At 41.3% G+C, this 26,831-nt stretch overlaps 1 protein-coding gene across 1 annotated transcript in view; it reads right to left on the reverse strand.

The window, feature by feature from the left end:
• Positions 1-26,831, reverse strand: part of VPS50 (VPS50 subunit of EARP/GARPII complex) — a 308,344-nt gene that overhangs the window by 87,390 nt on the left and 194,123 nt on the right. Inside the window, exons 12-13 of the mRNA XM_089692114.1 lie at positions 15,490-15,630; positions 1,907-2,039 (exon numbers count right to left, since the gene is read on the reverse strand). Coding sequence (XP_089548240.1) covers positions 1,907-2,039; positions 15,490-15,630 — 274 coding nt within the window. The remainder of the gene's footprint in view (positions 1-1,906; positions 2,040-15,489; positions 15,631-26,831) is intronic.

Consider the following 26,831-nt stretch of genomic DNA (forward strand, 5'->3'; position numbering starts at 1 on the left):
ATTGTCTTGGTGCCGTGGCTGTGGCACTCTCAATACTGGCTGCTTAAACTGCTCATCTGTATATATTGGCGCAGGAGATATACTTTATCTATATAAATACTTCCAACGGTCCAACACTCACAAAGCTCCCATTGGCATCTTCCAGGGTCCGGTCTTTGGTCACTTTAATTGGCTAGCATGGTAGTGCAGTCATCCTGGCACACTGGTGGTGAGGTGAAATGTAAACTGAGCTGCACATACGCATGTGCAGAATATTGTGAACAGGCAGGTAAGTGTATGCTATTGCAGAAGAGACGTTGAGTGTCATTTCTGCAATAAAAACCCTGCCTGTTGGCACGTTTTTATTTTTTACATTTAGTTACACTTTAAGAGGCATCAGTTTTGGTATGCTAATCCTGAAAAGATCTGTCTCACATCTTCGGAAGTGCTGTAACTGCAGCCCAAAGACTGTTTCTCAAAACAGTTTACCCAAAGGATGGAGTCACCAGTATTCCGATGCAATTACCACATTTATTCGTTGAACATCACGTCAGTCAGATAAAATTGGCCGATTTTTGGATTGTTAGTGCGGTAATCGGTCGGCCGTTTTTAGTGATTTTTGCCCTTTTTGATTATCGGTCCTGCTGGAAAAAAATCGGCCAAATTTGTCGTTCTGCCGATTTTCGTGGCAATGATGGACAAATCTGCCGATCTTTTTCCGATTTTAAAAAATGCGCATGAGCAGTGACATGAAAGAAGAAGGAAAAGAAGAAAAAGAAAAACATAGAATATGAATGAGAAGAATAGAAATAGAATATAAAGAAGAAATAGAATACGAAGAAGAAGAAAAAGAAGAAAAAAAAAAGAATTTCAGTCCGATATTATATTTGACATTTAAAAGTATAGCAACATTGTATCTATTTGTATCCGAATAGAAACATCTGTATCGGAAATGGATACAAATAGATACAATGTTGTGACTTTTTCTTTTTACTCATAATCTATTTCTTCTTCTTCTGCATATTCCATATAATTGCCGGCCGTAGACGGGACGAAAATCAGCCGATTTTTTTTTACCAATGGTGGTAACGTCGGCTGATTGAACAACCGATTTGTCATTTTTCAAAAAAAAAAAAACAGCCAGCTTTCTCCCCGTCTATGGCCTGCATGAGTCTCATGGCAGAACTCCTCTCCACAAGCATCACACCAAAACAACGAAAATGAGGATTTCAGATAATTCTTTAGAACGACAAATGTGTTAAGTGAAATACTATTCCATTCTTTATCTATAATGAGTTTTAAATGGGATAAACAAAGACAGCAATAACTGAGGCATTCTGAAAGCTATGCTGCATATCAAAAGGTTTAAGTGCATATTTATTTTATGTAAGTGCTGTAATTAGAATGCAAAATGCAATTTTATTCAAACAAAAATGGTCTGTGTAACATCACAGCTACAGAAAAGTGCCTACTTCTGTGGAGTAAAAATGAATGAATGAAAAAACAGGGTCTCTGGCTATCAAGAGGCGCCCTAAACAAAAAAAAAAAAAAAAGGTCTACAATAAAACTGAAGGCAATTCGAAACACTTAATACCCACAGTGGATAAACCATTACTGAGAATTCAAGTGCTCTTGAACTTTGACTGCGTGTTCGATGATTGGCACATTTTATGAGTTATGGATTATGCATTTGTCTGGAGGCATCTCAATGCTGTAATAGGCCATCAATAGTCTTTTTTTTAACCCTACTTGCTATGGGATTCTGTGTTCATATTTTCTTAGGGGAGCAATAAAAGGATTTGCCTGTTGGTAAGCTTTAGAGTATTAACACACTCGCACACCCCACACACACGCACACACACACACACACCCACACACATACATATACATATACACACACACACACATATATTTATCGATTTCTTACCAGAGGCAGCCTGCGGTTCCTCCTGATCATTTTTCTCGTGCCACTGCATTGTACAAAAGTAGCTTAGCATGACTTCCCAGAGTGCCTTGCAGAGGTCTGTCAAACATGGGATGTAGCTATCTGATGTTATGTGCTGCAAAGAAAGAGGAAGATTTGCTTATTTAGCACTACATAAATCTCACTTGCAGCCTCACCTAAAAAAAAAAAAGACAAATCAAGAAAATGGCTAAAGCTGGCCATACACGGTTAGATGTTCATTTGAACATTTGTAGAAAAATCGGTTTGTCAGAACATTTATTCTTGCCATCATTGAGTTAACTAATTTAATTTGAAAGCCCCTAAAATTTTGTCCAGACCTGAATGGAATCCCAGATATATTAAACAGGTTTCATTACAGTATGTACAATTTTTCCCAAACAAAATCCCCAAAGTTAGAATTTTATTCAAGCAAAATTTTCCATCCGTCTCCTTCAAATTTTTTCACCATCACGGTCTAAAACGAACATCGATTTGACCCCATTAACCATTAGAACCATTAGGTCTCCAAACAGTAGCCCTTTGCTTGCCTATATCAATTCCTTGGGCATTGTTCCTACCACTGATACAAGGCACCATTACTCCCATTGATATGGGGCACCATTCTTCCCATTGTTACCAACAATAAGGCACCATTCCTTCCATTGACATTACCAATAAGGCACCATTCCTTCCATTGACATTACCAATAAGGCACCATTCCCTCCACTGACATTACCAATAAGGCACCATTCCCTCCACTGACATTACCAATAAGGCACCATTCCTTCCATTGACATTACCAATAAGGCACCATTCCCTCCACTGACATTACCAATAAGGCACCATTCCTTCCATTGACATTACCAATAAGGCACCATTCCCTCCACTGACATTACCAATAAGGCACCATTCCTTCCACTGACATTACCAATAAGGCACCATTCCCTCCACTGACATTACCAATAAGGCACCATTCCCTCCACTGACATTACCAATAAGGCACCATTCCTTCCACTGACATTACCAATAAGGCACCATTCCTTCCACTGACATTACCAATAAGGCACCATTCCTTCCATTGACATTACCAATAAGGCACCATTCCTTCCACTGACATTACCAATAAGGCACCATTCCTTCCACTGACATTACCAATGAGGCACCATTCCTTCAAATTACACCAACAATGGACCTAATTCTTCTGACTGGGATGAATGATTGGGCACTATTCCTTTTACTGAAACCAATGCCGAGTCATTATTGCTCCTCCTACCGAGCACAGGTGCTATGTAATCGTTTTACTCCCAGAGACCACCAAATATGATGTTCTACTCCAACTGGCCACAGTCCGGTCCTCCTGAGGGAAGTCTGAGGGACAGTAAACAGACTCTTTTTTTAAAGTTTGAAGACCCCCACATAAGAAAATTGAATGTTCCAAAAATGAAAAATACCTAACTACATACTACTGGCATATTGGGGGCTAAAAGTGAAAGAGGAACATCCGTTAAAAAAATGGATATTCCGCTGTTCCTAATTCCCCTCCCCTCCTTTGACACTAATTGAAACTTTTTTTTGGGAAAGGGGAAGCGAGTACCTAGTTCTCCTAGATTGTAAGCTCCAAGGAGCAGGGCCCTCGAACCCCTCATGTATTGTACTGTATTGTTACTGTACTGTCTCCCATTATAATGTACAGCGCTGAGCAAACTGTTGGCGCTATATAAATACTGTATAATAATAATAGTTTTGACAGGTACCAGCTCCCACTTCCACTCAGATTGCCTAGGTGACCTGAGTGGAAGCTTGGTCCTCCCTCTCACCACTTGCAGCCTCCTGGGACGTTTCACAGTTCGCAGGAGGCTACGAAACCATTCACAGGGCATAGCGTGGCTTGCACATGTGCAAGGAGTTACAGCCGTTTCCCAAAGTCAATATGGTGGCCCCAGGGACCTGAACACCGACAAAGGATAGCACCGGATATCTACAGCTACAGTATTTGTACCTGCTGACTGTTATTTTTCTATAAATAACTGAAGATCCTCTTTAAATTTACCCAAGCCACCTGTGTTTAGTTTATTTAAACACAGGAGAAATTATCTGGATCCTTCCCGAATCAAGGAATACTGTGGTTTCATGTACTTGTCTTTACAAGCATTTATATGTTGAGACATGTTCTAAACTTCCCCTGGATTCACATAGTTCTATTTTACTGAATGTACCTAAATTTGAAGCAACAAATATGTAGTGTACAGTAGTGCATTTGCTGCCAATGGCATCCCCGCAAAACCTAAAGTGTATATAAACGCTAAATCTATTTTTTAGTATGTTTGAGATCATTCCTCACTGTATACATTTTTCTTTAGAAAAAAGTGTTTTGTAAATGTCTAGCAAGGTTTTCTTGCCTTGAGATCTTAAAAGCTAAATGTAAAAAGCCAGCGCATCCCAAATAACTGCAGCGCTGTCAGCCTGCTGCATGCACTTTTTCAGTTGGCCAATGGGCTGCCTTTTTTAGTGGGTGAGACAGGCAGACCAATGGTCAACTGCAATTGTAAGGCAGTAAAATTGCATTGTCAGCCTACTACAGGAAGTAGTTACTGGCAAAAAAAACAATTAAAGTGTAACTAAATGCAAAATGTTTTTTTCCATTCTGGGTAGAGTAAGGGAGTGTTATAACCAGTCAGTTTCTTTTCTTCCATTTGTACCCCATAGGGGAGATATCCGTTTTACTTTTTCTCTTTCCACTAAAAAATTTACTAGCTTCTGTTTCCATTTTTAGGGAGGTTCCTTTCCCTTGCAGGGACCCCTGGTGCCACTCCCTTATGAGTGTGCTCTCCCTTGGCAAAGCATTCGGATGCATCAACACTTCACGCTCAGGCAGTTCAGAACCCTATAGAATGGCTTCTTCTCCAGCTGTTCCCACATGTGCTAGAGCGATGAGACATGTAGTCGTGCTGCGGCACTGAAGGCAGTCATTGGACTAGGTGAGGTTTACAGTGTGTGCCCCTTCAACCAGAAATTCTGGGAAGTGGCACTGAGGCATAAGGAGGAAGTGGCTTCTGAGAAATTAAAAATCAAGTCACTGGGGATGTTTTTTTTTTTAACCACTTCCAGACCGGACACTTTTACCCCCTTCCTGACCAGGGCAATTTTCAGCTTTCAGCGCTATCACACTTTGAATGACAATTGCGCGGTCATGCAACACTGTACCCAAATGAATTTTTTACCATTTTTTTGAGACAGATAAAGCTTTATTTTGGTGGTATTTATTCACCACTGAGATTTTTTTTTTTTTTGCTATGTAAATGAAAAGTCCAAAAATTTTGAAAAAAAGTGTTTTTTTAAATAAAATTTTGCAAATAAATAATATTTCATCATAAATCTTGGCCAAAATTTATTCCGTTATCTTTTTAGTATAAAAAAAATACAAAATTAGTTTATAACCAAAAATTTAAAAAAAAATTTTTACATTTTTATTTTATTTTTTTATATTATTATTTTTTATTTATTTATTTTTTTTACATACTGTCACCCTAGCAGTACAGTGTCACCATGGTGACACTGTAATACTTGTGGGGGCTGATGAAGATTTATTTTTTAAACTGATTGCTTTTACACCCATATAGGATGTAAAAGCAATTATTTCTCTTTCTCTGTCTGCATTCTTGCAGTCATTGAGAAGTACTGAGTGAGCTGTGATTGGTCACAGCTTGTCACATGGAACAAGGCTGTTGTGAATAGCCTTGTACCATGTGACCTCTGTGATCATTCACAGATTTCACACGTAGTAAGCAATGATGTCACAAGTGACATCTTGCTTACTACTTTGCATGTGATCACTGATTGGCCAATCAGCAATCTCATGATCGGGACCTCGTACAGAGGTCCCGTCCGACGATCGGTGTTCCACTGTGTCCGGAGGACACAGCGGGCACCGGATAGAGGTGCTGCGCGCTCCCAGGGAGCGCGCACAAGCAGGGTGCGGGGAGGCCGTTTATAAACGGCCACCTGACCCTGCACTGCCACCGTCCGGCCGTTTATATACAACGGCCGGTCGGGAAGTGGTTAAATAACCTTCTTGTATATGTTTGCAGGATGGACCCGCATACTTGGTGGTAAAAAACAATAAAAAAGAGGTTTAAACATTACTTTAAGAAGACTGTATAAACAGATACATAATGCCAAACAGTGAAAAACAGATTTAGGGTTCTACATACATTTTATCAATTTCACACAGCCTGGTTCTACAACAAATCACATGCCTCCACTGGCTAAAAAATACTCAATGACAGATTATTATTTCTGTGCTGAAATGCAATGTTTTGCTGCATATCATTTTGGCTTTTTTTAAATTTCCCTTTCAGGAAAACCAGTAATAACAGTATTAAACATTTAAAAGATATATACCATGAAGATGTTTTATTAATCATGCTTCAAGCAAATCATTTAAAATACATATTCCATACCCTTAAAATACACAGCATAGCCAATGTACAGGCATAACAATAGCATCAGAAATAGCTGGAAACCGTATGCGAGAAACAAAATAATATTAAACAATCTAACAATACAATCCCACAGCTTTTTCTATAGCAGAAAATAAATAATAGATTGAAAGGACTAAAAAAAATATAAAACTGCTCATCTCGCTTGACAGCAAGTTATTGAAAGCTCCAGCTGCGAAAGTAACAGCGTACCTACATGAACCAATAGAAAGGATGAAATCTGGGTGTTAATTCAGTAATGTAGGGGGGTAGGTGAGACCCTAGAATGACAACGCATGAGTGCTGAGATGTGTTTATTATCATTTTCATAACGATCAGGGATTTTCAAAACTTATCAAATATTTCTACAATTAAACAGGAAAATATTGTTCTGTAAATCAAGATGAAAATTTGGGTGCAACCTAATCACACATATTTATGGAACACCAACAGTTTATGCAGCACATTGCCTACTGCACATTCACATCAGTCCCTCTAGAAGCTTACAATCTAAGGTCCCTATCCCACATGCATACAGTTGTGCTCAAAAGTTTGCATACCCTTGGAGAATTGGTAATATACACCATTTGTAAAGAAACCATGAGTGAGCAGGCAAAACACATTTCTTTTATTTCTTATAGGGTAGGCACAATACTAAAACAAAACATGGCAACAAGTAAACAAATGAAATGCCCCCTGTTCAAAAGTCTGCATCTCCTTAGTCCATAATACTGTGTATTGCCCCCTTCAGTATCAATGACAGCATGTAGTCTTTTGGAATAGTTGTCTATGAGATCCAAACTTCTTGCAGGTGGTACAGCTGCCCAATTATCTTGGCAAAATGCCTGCAGGTCATGCAAAGACTTTGGTTGTTTTGCATGAACCCTAGGTTTGAGATCTCCCCAGACTGGCTTGTTGATATGAAGGTCAGGAGACTGACGGCCACTCCAGAACCTTCATCGTTTTCTGATGTAACCACTGGAGGGTCAACTTGGCCTTGTGCTTAGGGTCATTGTTGTGCTAGAAAGTCCAAGAGCGTTGTGCTTGATTCTGGTTTTCCTGTTGTATGGGCTTAGGACACATCTACACGTTTCTACTAGCCACAGCAAAAACGCCAAAATGAAAAATGCCTGAAAAAAAGCCTATATTATTTGCAAATCTTCTAAAAAAAAGGTTAAAAAATTCCTGAAAAAAAAAAAACGCTTGAAAAAACACCTGAAAACGCTCAGCTCAGTGTGAAAGTAGCTTAAAAGGCTACAACCACAGCTATATGCAGGGTTTTTTTTTCGCGGAAACATGGGGGAACAAGGGGCAGTGTTAATTTCATCGACTAAAATATTTTCATTGAATAAATTAACACTATTTTAGTTGACTAAAATACAACTAACACAATTCAGATGACTAAAATATGAAAAAAAACTAAAATAGCATTTTAGTCAATAGACCACGACTAAAACTAAATCAAAGTTTGATGTCAAAATTAACACTGCATTGCCCCATAAAAGTAAATAGGGGCATCTTATTTATTTTTCTCAATATTTAATGTCGGTAACATATTGTACGGTATTCTTGTAGTGAAACATTCATTTATGTTTCAGCTGTCAGCTCAGGTCCCTCCTGACAGCTGAATGTCAAAAGAATTGTCAGCATTGCAATAAAAAGAAAAGAAAACACAAAAAAAAAAAAAAACAGCATAGGGTCTCCTCTCCTTCTTATCCATACCAAGCCATTTGAGTCTGGTATAGATTTTGTGGGAAACCCCTACGCCAAAATTTAAAAATAAAATGGTGTGGGGGTCCCCCCCACAAACTCCATAGCAGAGCCTTATCCAAGCATGCAGCCGAGGAGGTCAGGAAAGGGAAGGGGGGTGCGCTCACTCGTCCGCTGAACCATACCAGGCCACATGCCCTCAACATGGGGGGTGCTTTGAGGCAGGGGGGCTCCTCTACTGAAGCTCCTTGTTCCCATGTTGATGGGGACAAGGGCCTTTTCCCCAGAACCCTGGGCCGGTGGTTGTGGGGGTCTGCGGGCAGGGGGCTTATCAGAATCTGAAAGCCCCCTTTAACAAGGGGGTCCCCAGATCCCACCCCACCATGTGAATAAGTATGCGAAACGTGCTACCCATTCACACACAAAAGAAAAAGGGTAGTGTATAAAAATAAAAACAAAAAAAATGTCCCCTGAACTAGATCCAACGTGAATCACGATCCCTGCCACCACCGCCAACCCGAAAAAAGAAAAAACAATATGCTCCACCCTCGACGCTGGCTCCTGCCGGCTGACAGCTACACCATGATAACAGTTCTTAAATAGGGTGATGATGTCACAAGGGGGCAGGATCACCCCTGCACCTTGTGACGTCATCATGCCCTGTGATTGACTAAAGCGTTGCACCTGACCTGTGGTCAGGTGCAATGCTTTGGCCAATCACAATGCACTGTTAGGGCCCGTACTGTTTGTGTGTTCAACGAACACACGAACGGCCCATGTTCGAGTCGAACTTCTGTTCGACTCAAACATGCAGCCTATCACTAATAAGGAGTTTGGCAATTCTAGAGAAATGCTTAAATACTGCATTATAATTTAACTAAACCCGTTAGATTTTAGTCAACTAAAATACAACTAAAACAATTCAGATGACTAAAACTAAAATGGTATTTTAGTCAAAAGACTATAACTAAAACTAAATCAAAATTTGATGTCAAAATGAACACTGCCGGAGGGTCTATTCATGCTGGGTCATGGGTGGTCTATTGTTGCTGGAGGGGATCTATTTTTGCATAGTGGTCTGTTGTTGCTGCAGAGGTCTATTATTGCTGGAAGAGATCTACTGCCTATTGTTGCTGGAAGGCATCTATTTTTGTGTGGCAGTCTATTGTTCCTGGGGAGATCTATTGTTTCTGGGAGGGGCACGTGGACTTATGATTTACTTAGGACGTATGATTTTACGTAGGATCTTGCAGGAAGCCCACTCTTGCAATGTTTGCATGCATACAGTGTTAAATATATCCATATGCAGGACTATGGATGAGGATTTTTCTGCCACTTCAGAATATGGAGTTGTGTGCAGCTGTGTATATGTGCCCACACAGCATATCATTTTGTGATACCTGGGAACTTTCTGGAGACACTACTCCTGGAGCAAACAGGAAATGTGTGTCCTTTCACTGTCCTATGACACCAAAAAAGCAACCATGCTGTGTAGAAGCAGATACTACATACAATGACAGTAAAACAATGGCTCAACCTTCCAGTCTCAGGGAACCCCTGCTAAAAATGACTATATTGTCTTTACACTGACGTATAAAGTCGTTCATAACTCTGCCCCAAATTACATCACCGATCTGGTCTCCAAATATCACCCAAACCGTACCCTCCGCTCCTCACAAGTCCGCCTACTTTCTAGCTCCCTTGTCTCCTCCTCCCATGCTCGTCTCCAGGACTTCTCCAGGGCTTCCCCCATCCTCTGGAGCTCCTTACCCCAATCCATCAGACTATCGCCTACTCTGCTCACTTTTAGGCGCACTCTGAAAACCTATCTCTTCAGGGAAGCCTACCCCGCCCTCAGCTAATATTGAAATGCTCTACTCTTCCAACCACTCCATCCCCCACAGTTATTATTATAATACAGTATTTATAAAGCGCCAACAGTTCGCTCAGCGCTGTACATTACAATGAGAGACAATGCATGAGACAGTACAATAACAATACAATGCGATACACGAGGGGTTAGAGGGCCCTGCTCCTTGGAGCTTACAATCTAGGAGGGAGGGAATAGTGGTACGGGAGGAAAAGCTGTGGGGGATGGAGTGGTAGGAAGAGTGGAGGAGATCGGCAATTAGCAGAGGGCGGGGTAGGCTTCCCTGAAGAGGTGGCTTTTCAGGGTGCGCCAAAAGAAGCAGAGAGTAGGCGATAGTCTGATGGATTGGGGTAGGGAGTTCCAGAGGATGGGTGATGCCCTGGAGAAGTCCTGGAGGCGGGCATGGGAGGAGGAGACCAGGGAACTAGAAAGAAGGAGGTCTTGTGAGGAGCGGAGTGCGTATGAGGGATGGAGTAGTAGGAAGAGTGGAGAAGATCGGCAAGTCTTGTGTCAGTTATTACCTCTTGTATCACTAGCCCCTCCCTCCTAGATTGTAAGCTCCAAGGAGCAGGGCCCTCGAACCCCTCTTGTATTGAATTGTATTGTTACTGTACTGTCTTGTGTACTGTCTCCCACCATAATGTAAAGCGCTGAGCAAACTGTCGGCGATATATAAATCCTGTATAATAATAATAATAACTATATCTACAACTCATGATACATTAGTGTGATGGTCATTGTGAAGAATACTCCTTACAGATACAGTAGCTAACAAGATCAATGGTGTCAGTGGGTACTTATATGAGCTGCAGAAATTGCTCATTTCTCTGGGAACCCTTAGCAACCTCTGGAGGAACCCTTGCTGAGAAACACTTCGCTAATTTGACATTAGTGTCATTATTCCAATAGCTAATAGATTCCTTTCTGCTGTTATCAGGACGTCAGAGCAAGAAGCAGCCAGTTGGTGTATGAGGATAGATCCCTGTGGTGCCTCTTTAAACGTTGCAGATCTTGGATGGCAGGGAGGGTGATGATCTGGTGCGAGATATCAGCATGGTGTTTGCATATTTGCACATTTTGTCATTTATTACTATTGTGCCAATAGTACTGTTTTTGTCGCCTTTAGAGAAGGCAACAAAAACACACTGTCCCATCACACAAATTAAACGGTCATTTAGCTGGGGTGTAACAAGTAACACATTAACCTATTGCTGGCAATTAAAAAAAACGGCGTGGTCCCCCCCTCCCTTAAAATCCATACCAGACCCATACCCGAGTACACAGCTCCACAGGTCAGGAAAGAGGGGGGTGGGAAGGAAGAGGGAGTCATATTCAGCTGTTAGCAGGGAACCTTGCTGACAGCTGATGACTAATCAGCCCAAGTCTATAAATGGTCGGACAGGAGCAGTGCAGGGGCGGGTGGCCATTTATAAACGGCCTCCCCGTCCACTGCTTCTGCGCACTCCCTGGGTCATAGTCGAACACCTCCGGACACAGCAGAATACCGATCGTTGTACGGGACCTCTCTGTGAGGTCCCGATCATGTGATCACTGGTTGGTCACTTCTAACATCATTGCTCACTACGTGTGAAATCTGAGAATGATCACAGAGGTCACATGGTACAGGGCTATTCACAACACCCTTGTACCATGTCACAAGCTGTGACCAATCACAGCTCACACAGTATTTCTCAATGGCTGCAAGAATGCAGCCAGAGAGAAGGAGAAATGATTGCTTTTACAGCCTTTATGGGAGTAAAAGCAATCAGTGTAAAACTGCAAGAGTGACAGTATGTAAAAAAAAAAAAAAAATAAAATTAAAATATAAAAACATTTTTTTAAAAATTATAATTTTTGGTTATAAACTAATTTGGGTTATTTGTTTTTTACTAAAAAAATAGCTGAATACATTTTGGCCAAGACTTATGAAGACATATTTTTTATTTGCAAACTTTTATAAGAAAACACTTTTTTCAAAATTTTTGGACATTTTCATTTATAGAGCAAAAAAAATAAAAATCCCAGTGGTGAATAAATACCACCAAAATAAAGTTTTATCTGTCCCAAAAAAATGCTAAAAAATTCATATGGGTACAGTGTTGTATGACCGCGCAATTGTCATTCAAAATGTGGTAGCGCTGAAAGCTGAAAATTGGCCTGGACAGGAAGGGGGTGAAAGTGTCTGGACTTGAAGTGGTTAAAAGTTACACCAGTACAGCAAGATACATTAGTTTAGCAAAATATAATTACATTACAAATGTAAATATAATTGGTAAGAAAATGTGTCGGGGTCCTGAACAGGGGTGGACTGACAACTCATGGGGCCCCCGGGCAATAGGGGATCATGGGGCCCCTGTGTCCTTGCCCAAACTCAAAAAAGCCTATGAAAAAGGTACCAGGGGCATCTCATGGGGCCCCCTACTGACCCCGGGCCCTCGGGCAGTGCCCGAGTTTCCAAATGGTCAGTCCACCCCTGGTCCTGAAGCGAAAGGGGTGAAAGTGTCCGGACTTGAAGTGGTTAAGGACGTGGCGGCCATCCTCTTCTTAACAAAAAAACAATGTGGTTCCACTGAAGTCTATTAAACGCAAAACACAATCTGCTGTGGGAAAAAAAAATCCTGACCCTTTCAAAAATTTGCACCGGCTCAAAACACACAGATGTGGACTAGATCCACAGGAAATCATGTTAAATGAAATGTAGTGCATTTCTGAAAACTGGAAAAACGCACTGAAATCCGCATAAGTGTGAACCTAAGATAAAGCATGGTCCAATATGCTCCAATGAGGAGAAAAATTCCTTCCTGATCCCCTAAGGAATACAGATATTTCCTGGATCAACAATCTCTGGTGTTCTATAATAATGAAGACACAAAGTCAATCCTGAAAAGAAAAACCTGAGCCAAGGTTATTTTTCAATTTAAAAAAGCGGCCAAGGAAAAGAAAGTGTCAACTCCCACGTACTCCCAATGTGTGGGTGGAAGATGAAGCAAGACAGCTGAAACTATACCTGAAGGGTAGATTTTTCTCCAGAAAAGTTTAGTCATAATGGTTTTATTTAGTGAAAATAGCAATATGCAAAATGCAGTGACTTCCAGCAATCTGTCACAGTTCTCACTGCTCAAGCCTGATGAAGATTGAAAAGACGAAGAATGAGTGATGAATGGCTGCTTTGACTATTACACTGCGCACAGCTCTTTGCAATGACATATGCTACAGAAAAAATGACATTAGCAAAAAAAAAAAAAAAATGAACTCCAGGGGACAAATGATAATTACAAAAAAATGACAATATGCAGCCTATTCATAAAACGCAGATCGCAGTATTTACTGGAGTTCCCTCTGCTCACAGAAAACTCTGATCAGAGAGCTGGCCATGTGACTTTGACAGGTCATGTGACCAAGTTCTCCTACCAGCTTTTTTTTTGCTATTCTTTTTAATTGTCCTCCACTGTTCTTTGTAGGTTTGTACAGCTTTTTCTTGCTAAAATGTAGAACCTTAAAGCGGAGCTCCACCCAAAAGGGGAAGTTCCGATTTAAGGACTGCTCCCCTGCTCCCCATTAAGGATTGGCACCTTTGGGGGGCGGGGGGGGGGGGGGGGAGCGGATACCCGAATTTGACAGGTACCTGCTCCCACTTCCGGTCCGATCGCCTAGGCGATCAGAAGCGGAAGGTGTCCTCCCTCCCTGTAGTCTTTTGGGACACGTGACAGGTCCCAGAAGACTACAGGACCATTCATGAAGCGCAGCGCTACTCGCGCATGCGCAGTGTGTACACGGCTGTGAAGCCACAAGCAGTCACAGCGGGGTGCTCACACTGAAGATGCCGGCCTCCTGGAATACAGGACAGGCAGTGAAACAGGCAACAACGGGCCCAAGGGACAGGTAAGTGACTGTTTTTTTAAAAGTCAGCAGCTACAGTTTTTGTAGCTGCTGACTTTTATTTTTTGACAGGGTGAGCAGAACTCCGCTTTAAGGTTTTTTTATTATCCTAATGCATTCCCCTCATTAAAGTGGAACTAAAGTCCCCATACTTACCTGTCCAGCAGTCCTGTACCAGCATCTTCTCCTGTATGCCGGTCTTCGCGCTCTTCATTGGCCGGCAGGGGATGACGTCATTCCTACACATGCGCAGGAGGCTGTCATACAAACACTGGCAGACCAGCCTGGCACTGTATACTCAGCGCACACACAGTTCAGTTTACAATGCTGGAGGAGACCAGTGAGCACGCAATAAAAGCTTACCTAAGCCCGTTCTTGCTCTAGTGCTGTGCCCAAGAATGGCATCTTTCTTCCTCCCCGCAGGGCAGATTGATAGCAGCAGGAGCCATTGCTGCTGCCAATTAATTCTTGCAACAAGGGAATGTGGGGGGGGTGGGGCCAAACCCAGCTGTCTAAGAACGCAGGGAGCGTGGCTCAGTATCGAGTTCACATGAATGTTCCGATATGAAGCCGACTCCTTTGGGGGCACTTGCCGAAGAGGAGGAGCCAGGAGCACCGGTTGGGGTCCTCAGAAGAGGAGGATTGGGGCTGCTCTGTGCAAAACCACTGCACAGAGCAGGTAAGTATAAGATGTTTATTTTAAAAAAAACTTAAGGTTTACAATCACTTTAAAGCAGTGGTATTGGCTATGGTACAGCCATACTTCAGTTTTTTTTATATATCCCTGCATTCTTTGTATTTGTGTTGTTTCCTTTAAATGTGTGTACTTGATCATTACTTTTGTACTGACACTTTTTTCATTTAGCGCAATTTTTTGCCTGTCTTTTTATTTATTTTTTTAAATGTGCAAAATATTGGCTAATAAAAGACTAATGGGCAATTTTTGGCACCAAACTAGGTCTGTGATAGACGAAAGGAGCTTCTAAAACTCTAAGAAGCTATTTTAAACCCATTGCCCTCTTTAACAACACAGAAAAATAATTTTCTATCTATGGATTTCACCAAAAATGTGCAAACATTTTTAAAGAGCTCCCTATTTCTCTAACTCCAGATCAAAAGGGTTTTTTTTTTTTTTTTTTAAATCAAAGGTTTACAGTCACTTTAAAGTAGTGGTATTGGCTACGGTACAGCAATACTACAAGTTTTTTATGTATCCCTGCGTTCTTTGTATTTATGTTGTTTTCTTTAAATGTGTACTTGATCATTACTTTTGTCCTGACACTTTGAATTTTTTCATTTAGTGAAATTTTTTGTACTATCTTTTTATTTTTTTTAAAAATCTGAAAAATACTGGCTAATAAAAGATTAATGGGGCAATTTTTGGCACTAAACTAGGTATGGGATAGATGAAAGGAGCTTCTAAAACTCCATTTTAAACCCATGGCCCTCTTTAAAAAACACAGAAAAGCATTTTCTATCCATGGATTTCCCCAAAAATTTGCAAGAAATTTTAAAGAGCTCCCTATTTCACTAACTCCAGATTGAAAATGGTTATTCTTTTTTGTGGAACTCTGTATCATTAGCATGCAGTTATGTAAGAATTCCAACAACAATGGGATATTACATACCATGCAAAGGTCTTTGTAGGGCAGTTTCTGAAACTTGGTATCCGTATTTCCAGCACACAGCTCCACATATCCCAGAACAACCTGAAACACTGTGTTGTGGATGGCTTGTGTGAAGTGCATATGCAGTTGGTCCATTGCAGTCTGGAAAACAAAAGACAACAGAATCTTAACCTCAAATGTACAAACTTATCCAAGCAGAACAATCACCTGTCTTTAAAAATACACTTAAAACCAATAAGATACTAAATAAAATCCTTCTGGAAGTTGACTTTTCAGTGACTTTATTGTGCTATAGACCATTTCAGATGGAGGTCCCTTCTTACTATAACCTGTATGGTTATACTTTTTTGTTGAGTCCCAGGCCCTACTCCACAGAAGTCAAGGTTTCCATAAACTGCACTGATGATGGCAAAAAGCCTGAAACCGCTGCATGCAGTTTGGCTAAAACGGGTCTATAATGCTAGGCTAATTTGCACTACACAACAACAGTTATGGAAATGCATCTGGATGGTGAGGCATAAAGTAACAATTTGCATGGCTTTGCCCACCATTCACAATTGTGAACATGAAGATTGCATAAGCACAAGGGTTTAAATTCATTTGTCATTTCTAAGCCGGCATCTCAGTCCACAAAGAGAGGAAAATGCACTGCCAGGAGGAGTTCTCTGATACTTGTGAAAGGCCATAAATAGTTATTACTGTAAAAGACTTCCCTGCGCTGTGAGGTTATAAAAATAATCTGTCAAATATATGTGTATAGAAGTGAATAAATATTCTAATAAAAATAAATACAAATTACAAAAAATTACAACCCAGCACTACCGTCACCTTCTTAATTCAAAAATTCTAAACATCAAAGTGCAAAGTGTCCACTACACATTATAACTGTGATATAATATTATCATTATTATTATTATTACACAGGATTTATATGGCGCCAACAGTTTGCTCAGCGCTTTATAATATAAAGGGAGACACAATACAGCAACAATAAAGTTCAATACAAGAGGGTTAGGAGGGTCTGATCCTGGGAGCTTACAATCTAAGAGATATAAAAAGTGCATAAGAAAAGTCCTCATAATAAAGTCCACAGAAAAAAGCGCTTCAATCCATCCCAGAAAAAAGTTTTACTCCACCAAAACAAACACCGCTTGTGCTCGTGCAATCCCTCTTCCTTTTGGAAAGACCATCAGCAGATCACTATGCCTCCCATTCTCATGGTTGGCACTTTTCATGTATTTGCACATCAGTTCTCAGGTAATCACAGTCATCACAATATTCCTCCATCTGACTCATAACATGTCATCAAAATATGAAAGAGAAAAAGATGCCTCCAATGGTACAGTAACCAATAAAACTTCCTTTATTAAAATAGTAAAAAGCCACACACAAAGTTAAAATGAACATTGTGCTCCTCCATAATAAAACACAAAATGGTATCACGTATAGCACAAGTAGCAATCCAACAGCAATCTCACCACCTTCGGAATAATTGAACAGCGTTACCACATCACTTCTGGTTCCGGTCCTGACCCCCGTGATGAAACGTGTTGAGGTGTAGCTACACGATGACCAAAAGTGACCTTAGGACATCCAGAGGTGGACTGTGAAATGGACACTTTGCACTTTGGTGTCATAAAAAGCTATTACTTAGCATGCCGCACTTAACACAAAAAAAAAAGCCAATGCATTGCTTGGTCCACTTCATTCTATTTACAATCAAATTTCTGGAAAACAACTGTCCGTAAAAACAGAAAAAAGTTGCTGAATGAGAATCCCCTGACACCAAAGGTAAGATACTTGTGGAATAGCTTAAACTGCGTTTGGAAAGCCTTCTCAGACAAATAAATCAGATCTGAACAATGAAAATAAAAGGTTGTGTCCTCATTACATCTTAGGAGCTTTCCATATTTTACTGGATGCTTGCTGTGCTGTAAGCACGATCCAGGGTAAAGGTATAACATTTTCCGTGTCTCTGGTCTAGACCTACGTTTTCTACGCTCTTTCAAGTAAAGCCGGTACAAGTTTTAGTCTGTGTCTAGTTTTAGTGAATTCAGCTGTTCATTATAAAACAAGTTCCCAGTTATCCATCTCATTTATCGGTCAGTTTACAACAGGACTCAAGACAAACATTTTTTTAAATTAAAACATGCTATGTAACAAAAGTGAACTCTCATGAGGGCTATCCCAACTCCACAATTGCTGCCCTTTTTAAAATATTTACAGTGTCATAGCAAATAGTATAGCTCTCACTCTCTCCACCTGTCCATTTACAGTTTTCCTTGTATTCTGTGAACCAGCTCAGGAGCATTAGTCCCTCAGTGCCCAGTCCAGGAGCATTAGTCCCTCAGTGCCCAGTCCTCAGCCCTTGTGCCTTATTGTAGTGCACAGCCTCCAGACACAGTACCTTAACCTCTAAAAAACATCCAAGCTCATGTAGGTTGACCTTCCAGCACTCAATACCCAATATACAAGAGTTGGACAAAAATATTAAACCACTACATGACTTGCAGGTGTGAAAGTGATGACATGTTTTGTGTTGAAAGCGGAAGTGATGTAACATACTTTTGCTGTGTGATGAGATAGCTAGCGGAAGGGAAACCTCACTTTTGTCATTCACTGCGTGCACTGCTAATAATACGGAGTCATGTCAGAGCTTACTGAGCTTCAAAGAGGCCAAATCAGAGGTTGACATGGTCAACTAAAAGAGACAAAAGGACATTGTTGTCAGAGCAGGAGCTGTGGAACGGACAGGCAGGCCTAGAGGCAGGGTCACGCACTGACTGACGACAACCACCACCCACAGACCGGAGTCCCTCGGAGCGCGGAGTCTAAGTCTCAGGCTACCTTTCACCAGGGCCCCTGATGGTGGGGATGGACTTGACGCAGCCAGGAACCAGGTCGCGGCCCCCGAGACACCCCAGCTGCAGTAATGGCCGCCGCCAATGGCGTGTAGCTGGTAGGAATCAGATCAGACAATAGCGTAGTCGGGCAGGCCGGGTCGACAACAACGGGACAAACGGTACAGAACAGTAGACAAGAATCAAAAGTCACAGGCCGGGTTCAGCAACGGGAGGTCAGATCAAAGGAAAACGCACAGAATGGTCTAGTCACAAGCAGAGTCAGATTCCAGGAGAGTCACGAGAGTATACACAGAGCTGTTGCAACACTAACACACATGACACGAATGCAAAAGGGCATGTGCGGACAACAGACTTATATGTAATCAACCACACCCCTCTGGGGGATGGACCTCAGAGGCCTGAAGGCATAAAAGACTCCCACCATGCTCTTTGCAGAAACCCAAGATGGATGCCAGCACATGGAGCAACACAACCACTGGAAAAAGGTAGGACGTTGACAATTGTGCAGAATTGTGACCCTGAATAAGAAAACAACTACTGCAAACGTGACTGCAGAGCTCAATCTCAGTCTTCCAAAGCCTGTGATCACAAAAACTGTGCAGAGGGAACTCCATAAGCGAAACATTCAAAGGCGAGCTGCACCTGCCAAACCACTAGAGACGATATTACTGCTCAGTAGAGGAGAGAGTGGTGCAACACCCATGAATCATGGACTATTGACCAATGGAAGATTGCAATATGGTCTGATGAATCAAGCTTAACACCAACCACCAGATCTGTTTGTGTGTGGCAAACACTGTTCCAAGCTTTTGATCAGGACTGTTTTGTGCCAATGATAAAGCATGGTGGCAGTGCAAACATGGTTTTGGCAGCCATATCTTGATATTCTGCAGGCCAACTATATACACATTTTGGCCGACCATGTGCACCCCATGGTGCAGACATTGCTTCCTGAAGACTGCGCCATTTATCAAGACGATAAAGCTCCAATTCACACAGCTGGTGATGTCAAATTGTGGTTTGATGAGCATGCAGATGAAGTCCCGCACCATCCCTGGGTGCTGCAGTCGCCAGACCTCAATATCATACTATGGTTACTGACCATGGCCACTATGGTTAATTTTGGAGAACAAGGTTCTGGCTCATTTTTTGCCTCTGGCATCTCTCCGAGAACTGGAACGATTTTTGCATGAAGAGTGCTATCAGATTCCATTATCCACCATCCAAGACTTTTTTGTCAATTCCCAGGAGAATTCAGGCTGCAAAAGGTGGATGCCAAAAGTGGCCCAACACCATATTAGGTAATGATTTTGTTCTTTTACCTGGTGTTTTCATAATTTTGTCCAACCCCTGTATATGCTTTAACCTCTCTCCTGCATATACTGCCTGACAAGCGGCTTCTGTTTCTTATATTCACAACCTCCTTACTCTAGAAGGCATACTTTTGTTGGTGTATATAAACCCAAAAATAAAGCCCCATGCACACCGACTTTTTTGTTTGTTTGTTTTGGTGCTTTTAACTCCCCTAAAATCCTCTTCCAGGCAGCAACATTTGGCCAAAAATAGCCTGACGCTTGTAAATGTGTGTACCGCGTTTACCAGTGTCAAGCATTTGGGTGTTAATTCATTTCATTGGCCAGAATAAATAAATATATTGCTAAAAGTCTATGTGTGCATGGATACATAGGATAACATGCAGGGGAGTTGAGGCAGAAAAACAAAATGCCAGACGCCATTAAAAGTAGCTTCAAAAATGTCTACTGTGCATGAGGCCTAAAAATAACATATTGCACCTTACCAGTGCTTAGATCTGGTGACTGCATTAGAACAAATTTTTCAGATTTTTTTCATATGGTTATCCTGCCAAAAACACATTTCCTGTCCTAGGGTGACATAGGGTGACAGTGCTGGCTCTCCTATTGTACTGTATCAATGGAGAAACTGTTGTCACTCCATACAAAAAACTGTTAGGGCTACAGAACAACTCCACCTTTCTGAACCGGAATGTGGTTCCTCTAGTCCAGGGGTAGGCAACCTGTGGCTCTCTAGCTGTTGTGGAACTACATTTCCCATGAGACATTACAAAGATTACAAAACTGACAGTTACAACTATGACTTGCAGAGGCATGATGGAACTTGTAGTCCTGCGGCTCTTAGGTTGCCTACCCCTGCTCTAGTCCATATAAGAGAACTGGGAAAGGATAAATAAACTGCTTCCTATAACACGGTAGAGCACACAGGAAGTTGCAAGCTCACCGGATTCCTGGCAGGACCAATAGTTATTTTTGCACTTTTTAAGTGGATAAAAATCATTCAGTAGTATATTTTCCAGACAAAAAGGGACCAAATAAGAGAAATTTGTTTTTAGGGTTTGCATACACTTCCCATCTACTACTATACAAGCAGATGATTCACAGTTTAGATACTTTTCATGAATATTTCAAGTAGAAATCTCTATGTCTGGATGTCAGATTGTTTTCAGAATTATACTGAATCTGCAGCATTGTCTAAGCTCTGGCTTCTACAGAGGAGATACGGCTCACTATGCCTTCACTAATCCCAGGAAACATTCAGTCATACATCTCATGTGATGCTTTTCAGGAGCTGTGCATCAAAGTCCTTTGCTCAAGTGGGCAAGCAATTTTAATTGGATTCACACAGGTGTGAGTAATTGATCAGCCATTGCCATTTATTCTTCAATTCAGATATTCTTATCTCCTCAGTGCAGGTCTGTGTACACCTTGGGACTGGTTTGCATATGAAATAGCAGTTTGCAGTTGTCATCCATAACCACAGGGTTCTGGAGACACAGGTCCCAACATTTCACACGGCCAAACGCAGGCACTACAAATAGCAGTAAATCAAATTAAATGGTCATTTTTTTCTATTGAGGTTCTATTTGTAATAATCGCAAATCACAAATTTACTGACTCTAGAACTGCGCGAACCGAGCTTTCAGTTTACCAATGATTACTTTTTTAATAGCACCAATAGTTTTACATTGTACACAGAAGAATCCAAATCAGTCCTGTCACCAACGGAGCTATAAAGTTGAAGGTTTATTAAAAAAAAAAAGAATAAAAATGTATCTGTTTACCAGGAGCACCATTTATGCCTGTAAGATGCTGTTGTGCAGGCATGGCAGTCCTGTACTAGATTCTTGCTGGGCTAGTTGAAGAGCGCATGAGGTTGCAGTCTGCGCAGACCTGCTGCATGGAAAGAATGGGGTAAGAGGGTATTTAGGGAAAAAAAAATTGGAGGACAACTCCAATTTTCATATCGTTAGTGAATAATATCGTTATTGAATAGTTACAGTGAACCATATTGTTAGTGAAAAATTACAGTGAACAAATGGTCCAAGTCCAAGTATTAGAGCAGGGGTCTCCAAACTTTCTAAACAAAGGGCCAGTTTACTGTCCGTCAGACTGTAGGAGGGTCAAACTGTGGCCAGATGGAGTAGAAAATTCCCCAGTGTCAGTGGCAGTAGACAATGCAAGTGTATGATCCAAACTCACACGTTCCTGCGTTAAAAATGGCTGTGTGTATAAGTGGGTGCTGCAGTGACCGTCGGCTGGAACCAAACAAAATCAGCAAGAAAAAAATTTCACCAGCACACCGAGGATCACCAATATGGGTCCAAAGGTTTTAATAAACCATCACATAGTTACAGCAAGGCAACGTTTCGGAGTCTCGCAGGACCCCTTCATCAGGCATGATCTTCTGGAGGAAAACCTCCAGAAGTGCAGAAAAATCTTAAAACAGAAGAAAAAATATATACAAATGACAGGTTACTCCTTAAAAAAGAAAACAGCATCCTTCCAGGGCACTAGGCATGCTGGTAGTGGGAGGTGTTGTTCCCTGAGCTGCCCTCCAGTTTTTTTGTTTGCCAGTGCCCTGTCCTCCTGTAGGCAGCAGCATAACCCAAAGGATTAAGGCTAGGTTCACATATGTGCGGGTGGTTCTGTTGCGGATCCGCACAAAAATCCACCCGCACAGAGGAATGCGGACCCGCGAGTGGGTAACTGGAAAACGTAACCGTACTAGGAACTGAGGTTGCCGTGCGGGATGCATTTTCAGAAGAAGTGCAGGGACTTCTTCCCTGCATCTCATGGGGCACAGGCGTCCATTCAAATGTATGGGCTCTCGTGCCCACATAAAACGCGGCCCGCATGGCCGCATATATGTGAACCAGGGGTAAGACTTCCTTTATTCCTCAATGGGGGAGAAAGAAATGTATTTCTAGTACCTAAACCTGCCTTGCTATCAGCCTCTTGCACAGCAGAGCTCAGCCTGAGGGAGAGAGAAGCAACACAAGCAGGCAATCAGTTGTGCTGAAGAGCTAACAAGGGACATTAACCTCCCTGGCGGTATGATTATTTCAGATTTTTGGTGCTGAAAGCGGTACCATTATTTTGCATTGAAATTTGGCGTTTTATATTGTAGGCCTGTAATTCTTAGGAATAACTCACTGAAATCTGTCCGAACAAGAGTCTAGTAAACATCCCCGGTAGGATAAAACTTGAAACACCAAATCATAAATTATAATTTATTAAATAATCATAAAAAATAATAATATAATAATAATAAATTTAATTCAATAATATAATCAAACCAAAAACACTGAAATTTGAAATATAGCGCCAAGTTCGCACATCACTGAGCAAAGTCGCAGAATCGTTTTCAGTGTCTGATGATGAATTTCCCCCACGAATCATTATCACTCAATTCTGCAAGTGGTTCTGATTTACTATCGCTGTTCTCTAGCCGGTCTAAAACCGCTTTTGACCTAAAGGGACACTTTTTGGACGCCATGGACGTTTCCAGGCAATAAGAACAGTAAAAATGCAGGCAGGGCGCAGGACAAGGCACTCGGGACAAAATGTATGTGAAATGGTTTGATACAGTAATGTTATACTATGTGATTTTAGTGATTTTAGTGAATTTCACTTTTTGTCATTTTCAAATTTCCCGCCAGTTCCATCCCCGTACGTCCCGACGCTCGCAGGGGACGGAACCCGGAAGACAGATGCCGGCATCCACCGGATTACATTTCTGGGGAAACTGCAGGAGGGACATCGCGGGAGCGCAGGACAAGGTAAGTGATTGAGGGATCGCGGAGCAACGTCGCATGGTAAGCCCGAGTATAGCTCAGGGTTACTGCTTGTGGTACTGAAACTTTACCCCGAGCTACACTCGGGAATACCGCCAGGGAGGTTAAAGAAGGAGAAAGTAAGGTAACAGATAAATGAGCTCAGTCTGCTTCTTCTGCTTTCACATTTCATTTGCAGGTTGGTGAAGGGACTTGTAAGTGTAAATGAACTGCAACAGAGGAAAATCAGGGTTCCTGTTCTGCCAGAGAGGGCTGTGCTATGTGGGAAAAGTGTGTTTATTCAGGTCTACATGAAGAAAGAAAAAAAACAAGGCAAAAAATTCTTTGACAGATAAAACTGTTTTTTTTTATATGCATTTTCTCTGTATTTATCTGTTCGGCTTTAAAGCACACTACTTGCCAGTCCCTTGGGCGATAGATCCAATCTTCAATCTCTTGCGGAGCTTTCAGAGCTGCTGACATCTTTAGCATCCAATGCTTCCCGATGTGCTGGATGCCAGCATCCCTTGCTGCTCGCTATGAATACACCCGCTAGCCACTGCATCATTAGTATGTCCCTGGAGAGGACACCCTACTGACAAAGCAACTGGTGAACAAAAGTGTCAGATGTTAAAATTTCCAGTGGCATTTCTAGTTTTGCTGCCCACAGCGTTGGTAAGTATAATTGATCTTTTATTGGGTCTTTCATTTTTATTTTTTTTTTTGGCAGCAAAGTCACCACAGGAATCAAAGAAGCAAGTTATAAGACAGACATATTGTTCTAACTGAGAAATTCAAGTAAAATCACGCTGACATTAAAAACGTTTTAGTGTGTAATGATGAGAAAGTGAAAACTAAAAGTAATTCTATAAACTACATTGCATTGGATTAGGAGGAAAAAAATGAGTTGGCCAAATGAGAGTAAATCGAAACAAACTTTAATGATGGCTTTTATGTTCGAAATGTTTAATCCCCATCTGGTTCACAAACATATCTTCTTTAGATGTATTTTAATTAAATTTTTTTGTACTTTGCTCAACTTCTTAGTGTTTAAATAGAAACTTTCAAGTGCTTAGAGTCTAAGTTGTTCAATAACAAAATGCACCGTACAGCTTCCACAGAAGCTTAAAATATAACTAAAGGCAAAACTTTTTTAGTTTTGGATAGAGTGGAGATGGATTAGAACTCCAATCAAGCTTTTATTGCCATCTGTGTCTCTGTTAGAGAGATTCACCTTCTCTATCTGTCCTGTTTACCGTCACAATTGAAATTGAAAGTAAAAAAAAAATCCCAAGTTTTGGGTTGTCGCCAGAAAAGTAATAGAAGTGCAATGTTGTAATTGGGACACTGGTTCTGGTGACCTGGAGGGTCCCCAAGGGATTGCCTTAATTTGGAGCAATTTGTTCTCACTTTCTGTTTTAGCTATGGAACAGGACGTGAAAGGAAACCTCCCCAATGGGACACAGATGGCAAAAACAAAACTAGACAAGGGTTAAAACCCTCCCTTACTCTATTCAAAATAACAAAAAAAAGTTTTGCCTATAGTTCCACTTTATTGGCCTATGGAACAACATTGCAAAAGATGAACACAGTCAAATCACACAGTGCACAAAGCTAAACCGTGTGCTGTGTAGTTATGACAATAGTGACACTCAGTATTTGAGAGGGCAGCCATGGCTCCTCCAGACTGACACCTACCCATCAGCCTGCCCACTCCTTGGGAGGAGTACTGAGCCAGGGGGCTGTGATTTTTTTCAGGAAGCTATGAACAGTACCCTACTAGCCCTCCTACAAGCCATGATCTATTTGCACTGCACAGAGAAGCACTTAGACCAAGTGTCAATGTCACTGGATCAAAAAGAAGGTATGTAATTTATATGGAAGGGTTTTAGATAAAAAAAAAAAAAATGATATATACAGTATTTTCTGGCATATAAGACTACTTTTTATACTTAAAAATATACCCCATAAATTGGGGGTCGTCTTATACGCGGGGTATAAAATGTGAACCTTGAGTTTGTTTGGGTCAAGTTGGCTGGATGTGTGGTAATACTGTACATACAGTATACCGTGCTGAGCCAAGCTGGCTCAAAACAAATGTCCCTATGACAGATTAATCTGTCAGCCCGCTGGATGTGCGGTATATACAGTATACTGCGCTGAGCCAAGCGGTTTCAAAACGTACCGGTACGTCCCTACTGTAATCAGCCCGCTGGATGCGTGTATGTACGGTAGCTGCGGCTACATACAGTATACACTGGGCCAATCACAGCGAGTGATGTATTCTACTAATGAATACAAAGCCTGCTCGGATTGGCTGAGTCAGAGAGGTGGGCTGATGATGTCACAACCTCAGCCAATCCGAGCAGGCTTTGTATTCATTAATAGAATACATCGTTCGCCGTGATTGGCCCAGCATATACTGTATGTAGCCTCAGCTACTGTATATACACGCATCCAGCGGTCTGATTACCGTAGGGACGTACCGGTATGTTTTGAAACAGCTTGGCTCAGTATACTGTATATACTGTACCACACATCCAGCGGGCTGACAGATTAATCTCTCATAGGGACATTTGTTTGGAGCCAGCTTGGCTCAGCACGGTATACTGTATGTACATTACTGCACATCCAGCGGGCTGTATATATACTGTATGTAGCCGAAGCTACCGTATTACCGCACATCCAGCGGTAACCATCTGATTTGGAATTTGATCTATATGATGACTGTCTTACAAATGTATCACAAGATGTCATTCATGAACTTATGATGTCAGAGGATGAACATGAGGATTTTGAAGGATTTTAAGTACCGGTAAGTCATAACCATTTCAATTAAAAAATCTGATGTTTTTAAATGGTGTTGCCTCGGGAAGGGGGGTAGTCTTATTCGGCGAGTATAGCCCAAAACCTATGTTTTATCTGGAAAATTAGGGGGTCGTCTTATACACCCAGTCGCCTTATATGCCAGAAAATACAGTATATATATATATATATATATATATATATATATATATATATGAGCAGATTAGATTTCAGCTTCAAAGTGGACATAACAGATTGTTTCCCGGTACGTGCACAAATGCTCAGTACTATGTCCGTGTAATACTTTCCAGTACTTATTAACTCTCAGGAAGATCACTTTTCTCTTCAGAAGGATGGCACCATCTTTGTGCAGCCATCATCCGGGATCAGCATCTACTTCATAGACTGAGATGACAGCTCAGAAAAGACCTGTCATGTAAATTGTCTGATAGTTGGTGACGGCTCACAGAGTGAAATGGAATAAGCACTTTCGAAGTTTGTGTCACAAACACTTTTTTTTGGAGTATGTTGTATTTTATCTAAAAGGACGTATCACAGACACTTGACTCATTTGCACATTTATT

This window comes from Staurois parvus, unplaced genomic scaffold, assembly GCF_062004578.1.
Source record: "Staurois parvus isolate SC_StPar_1 unplaced genomic scaffold, SC_StPar_1.0 ptg000576l, whole genome shotgun sequence".
NCBI classification, from domain to species: domain Eukaryota; kingdom Metazoa; phylum Chordata; class Amphibia; order Anura; family Ranidae; genus Staurois; species Staurois parvus.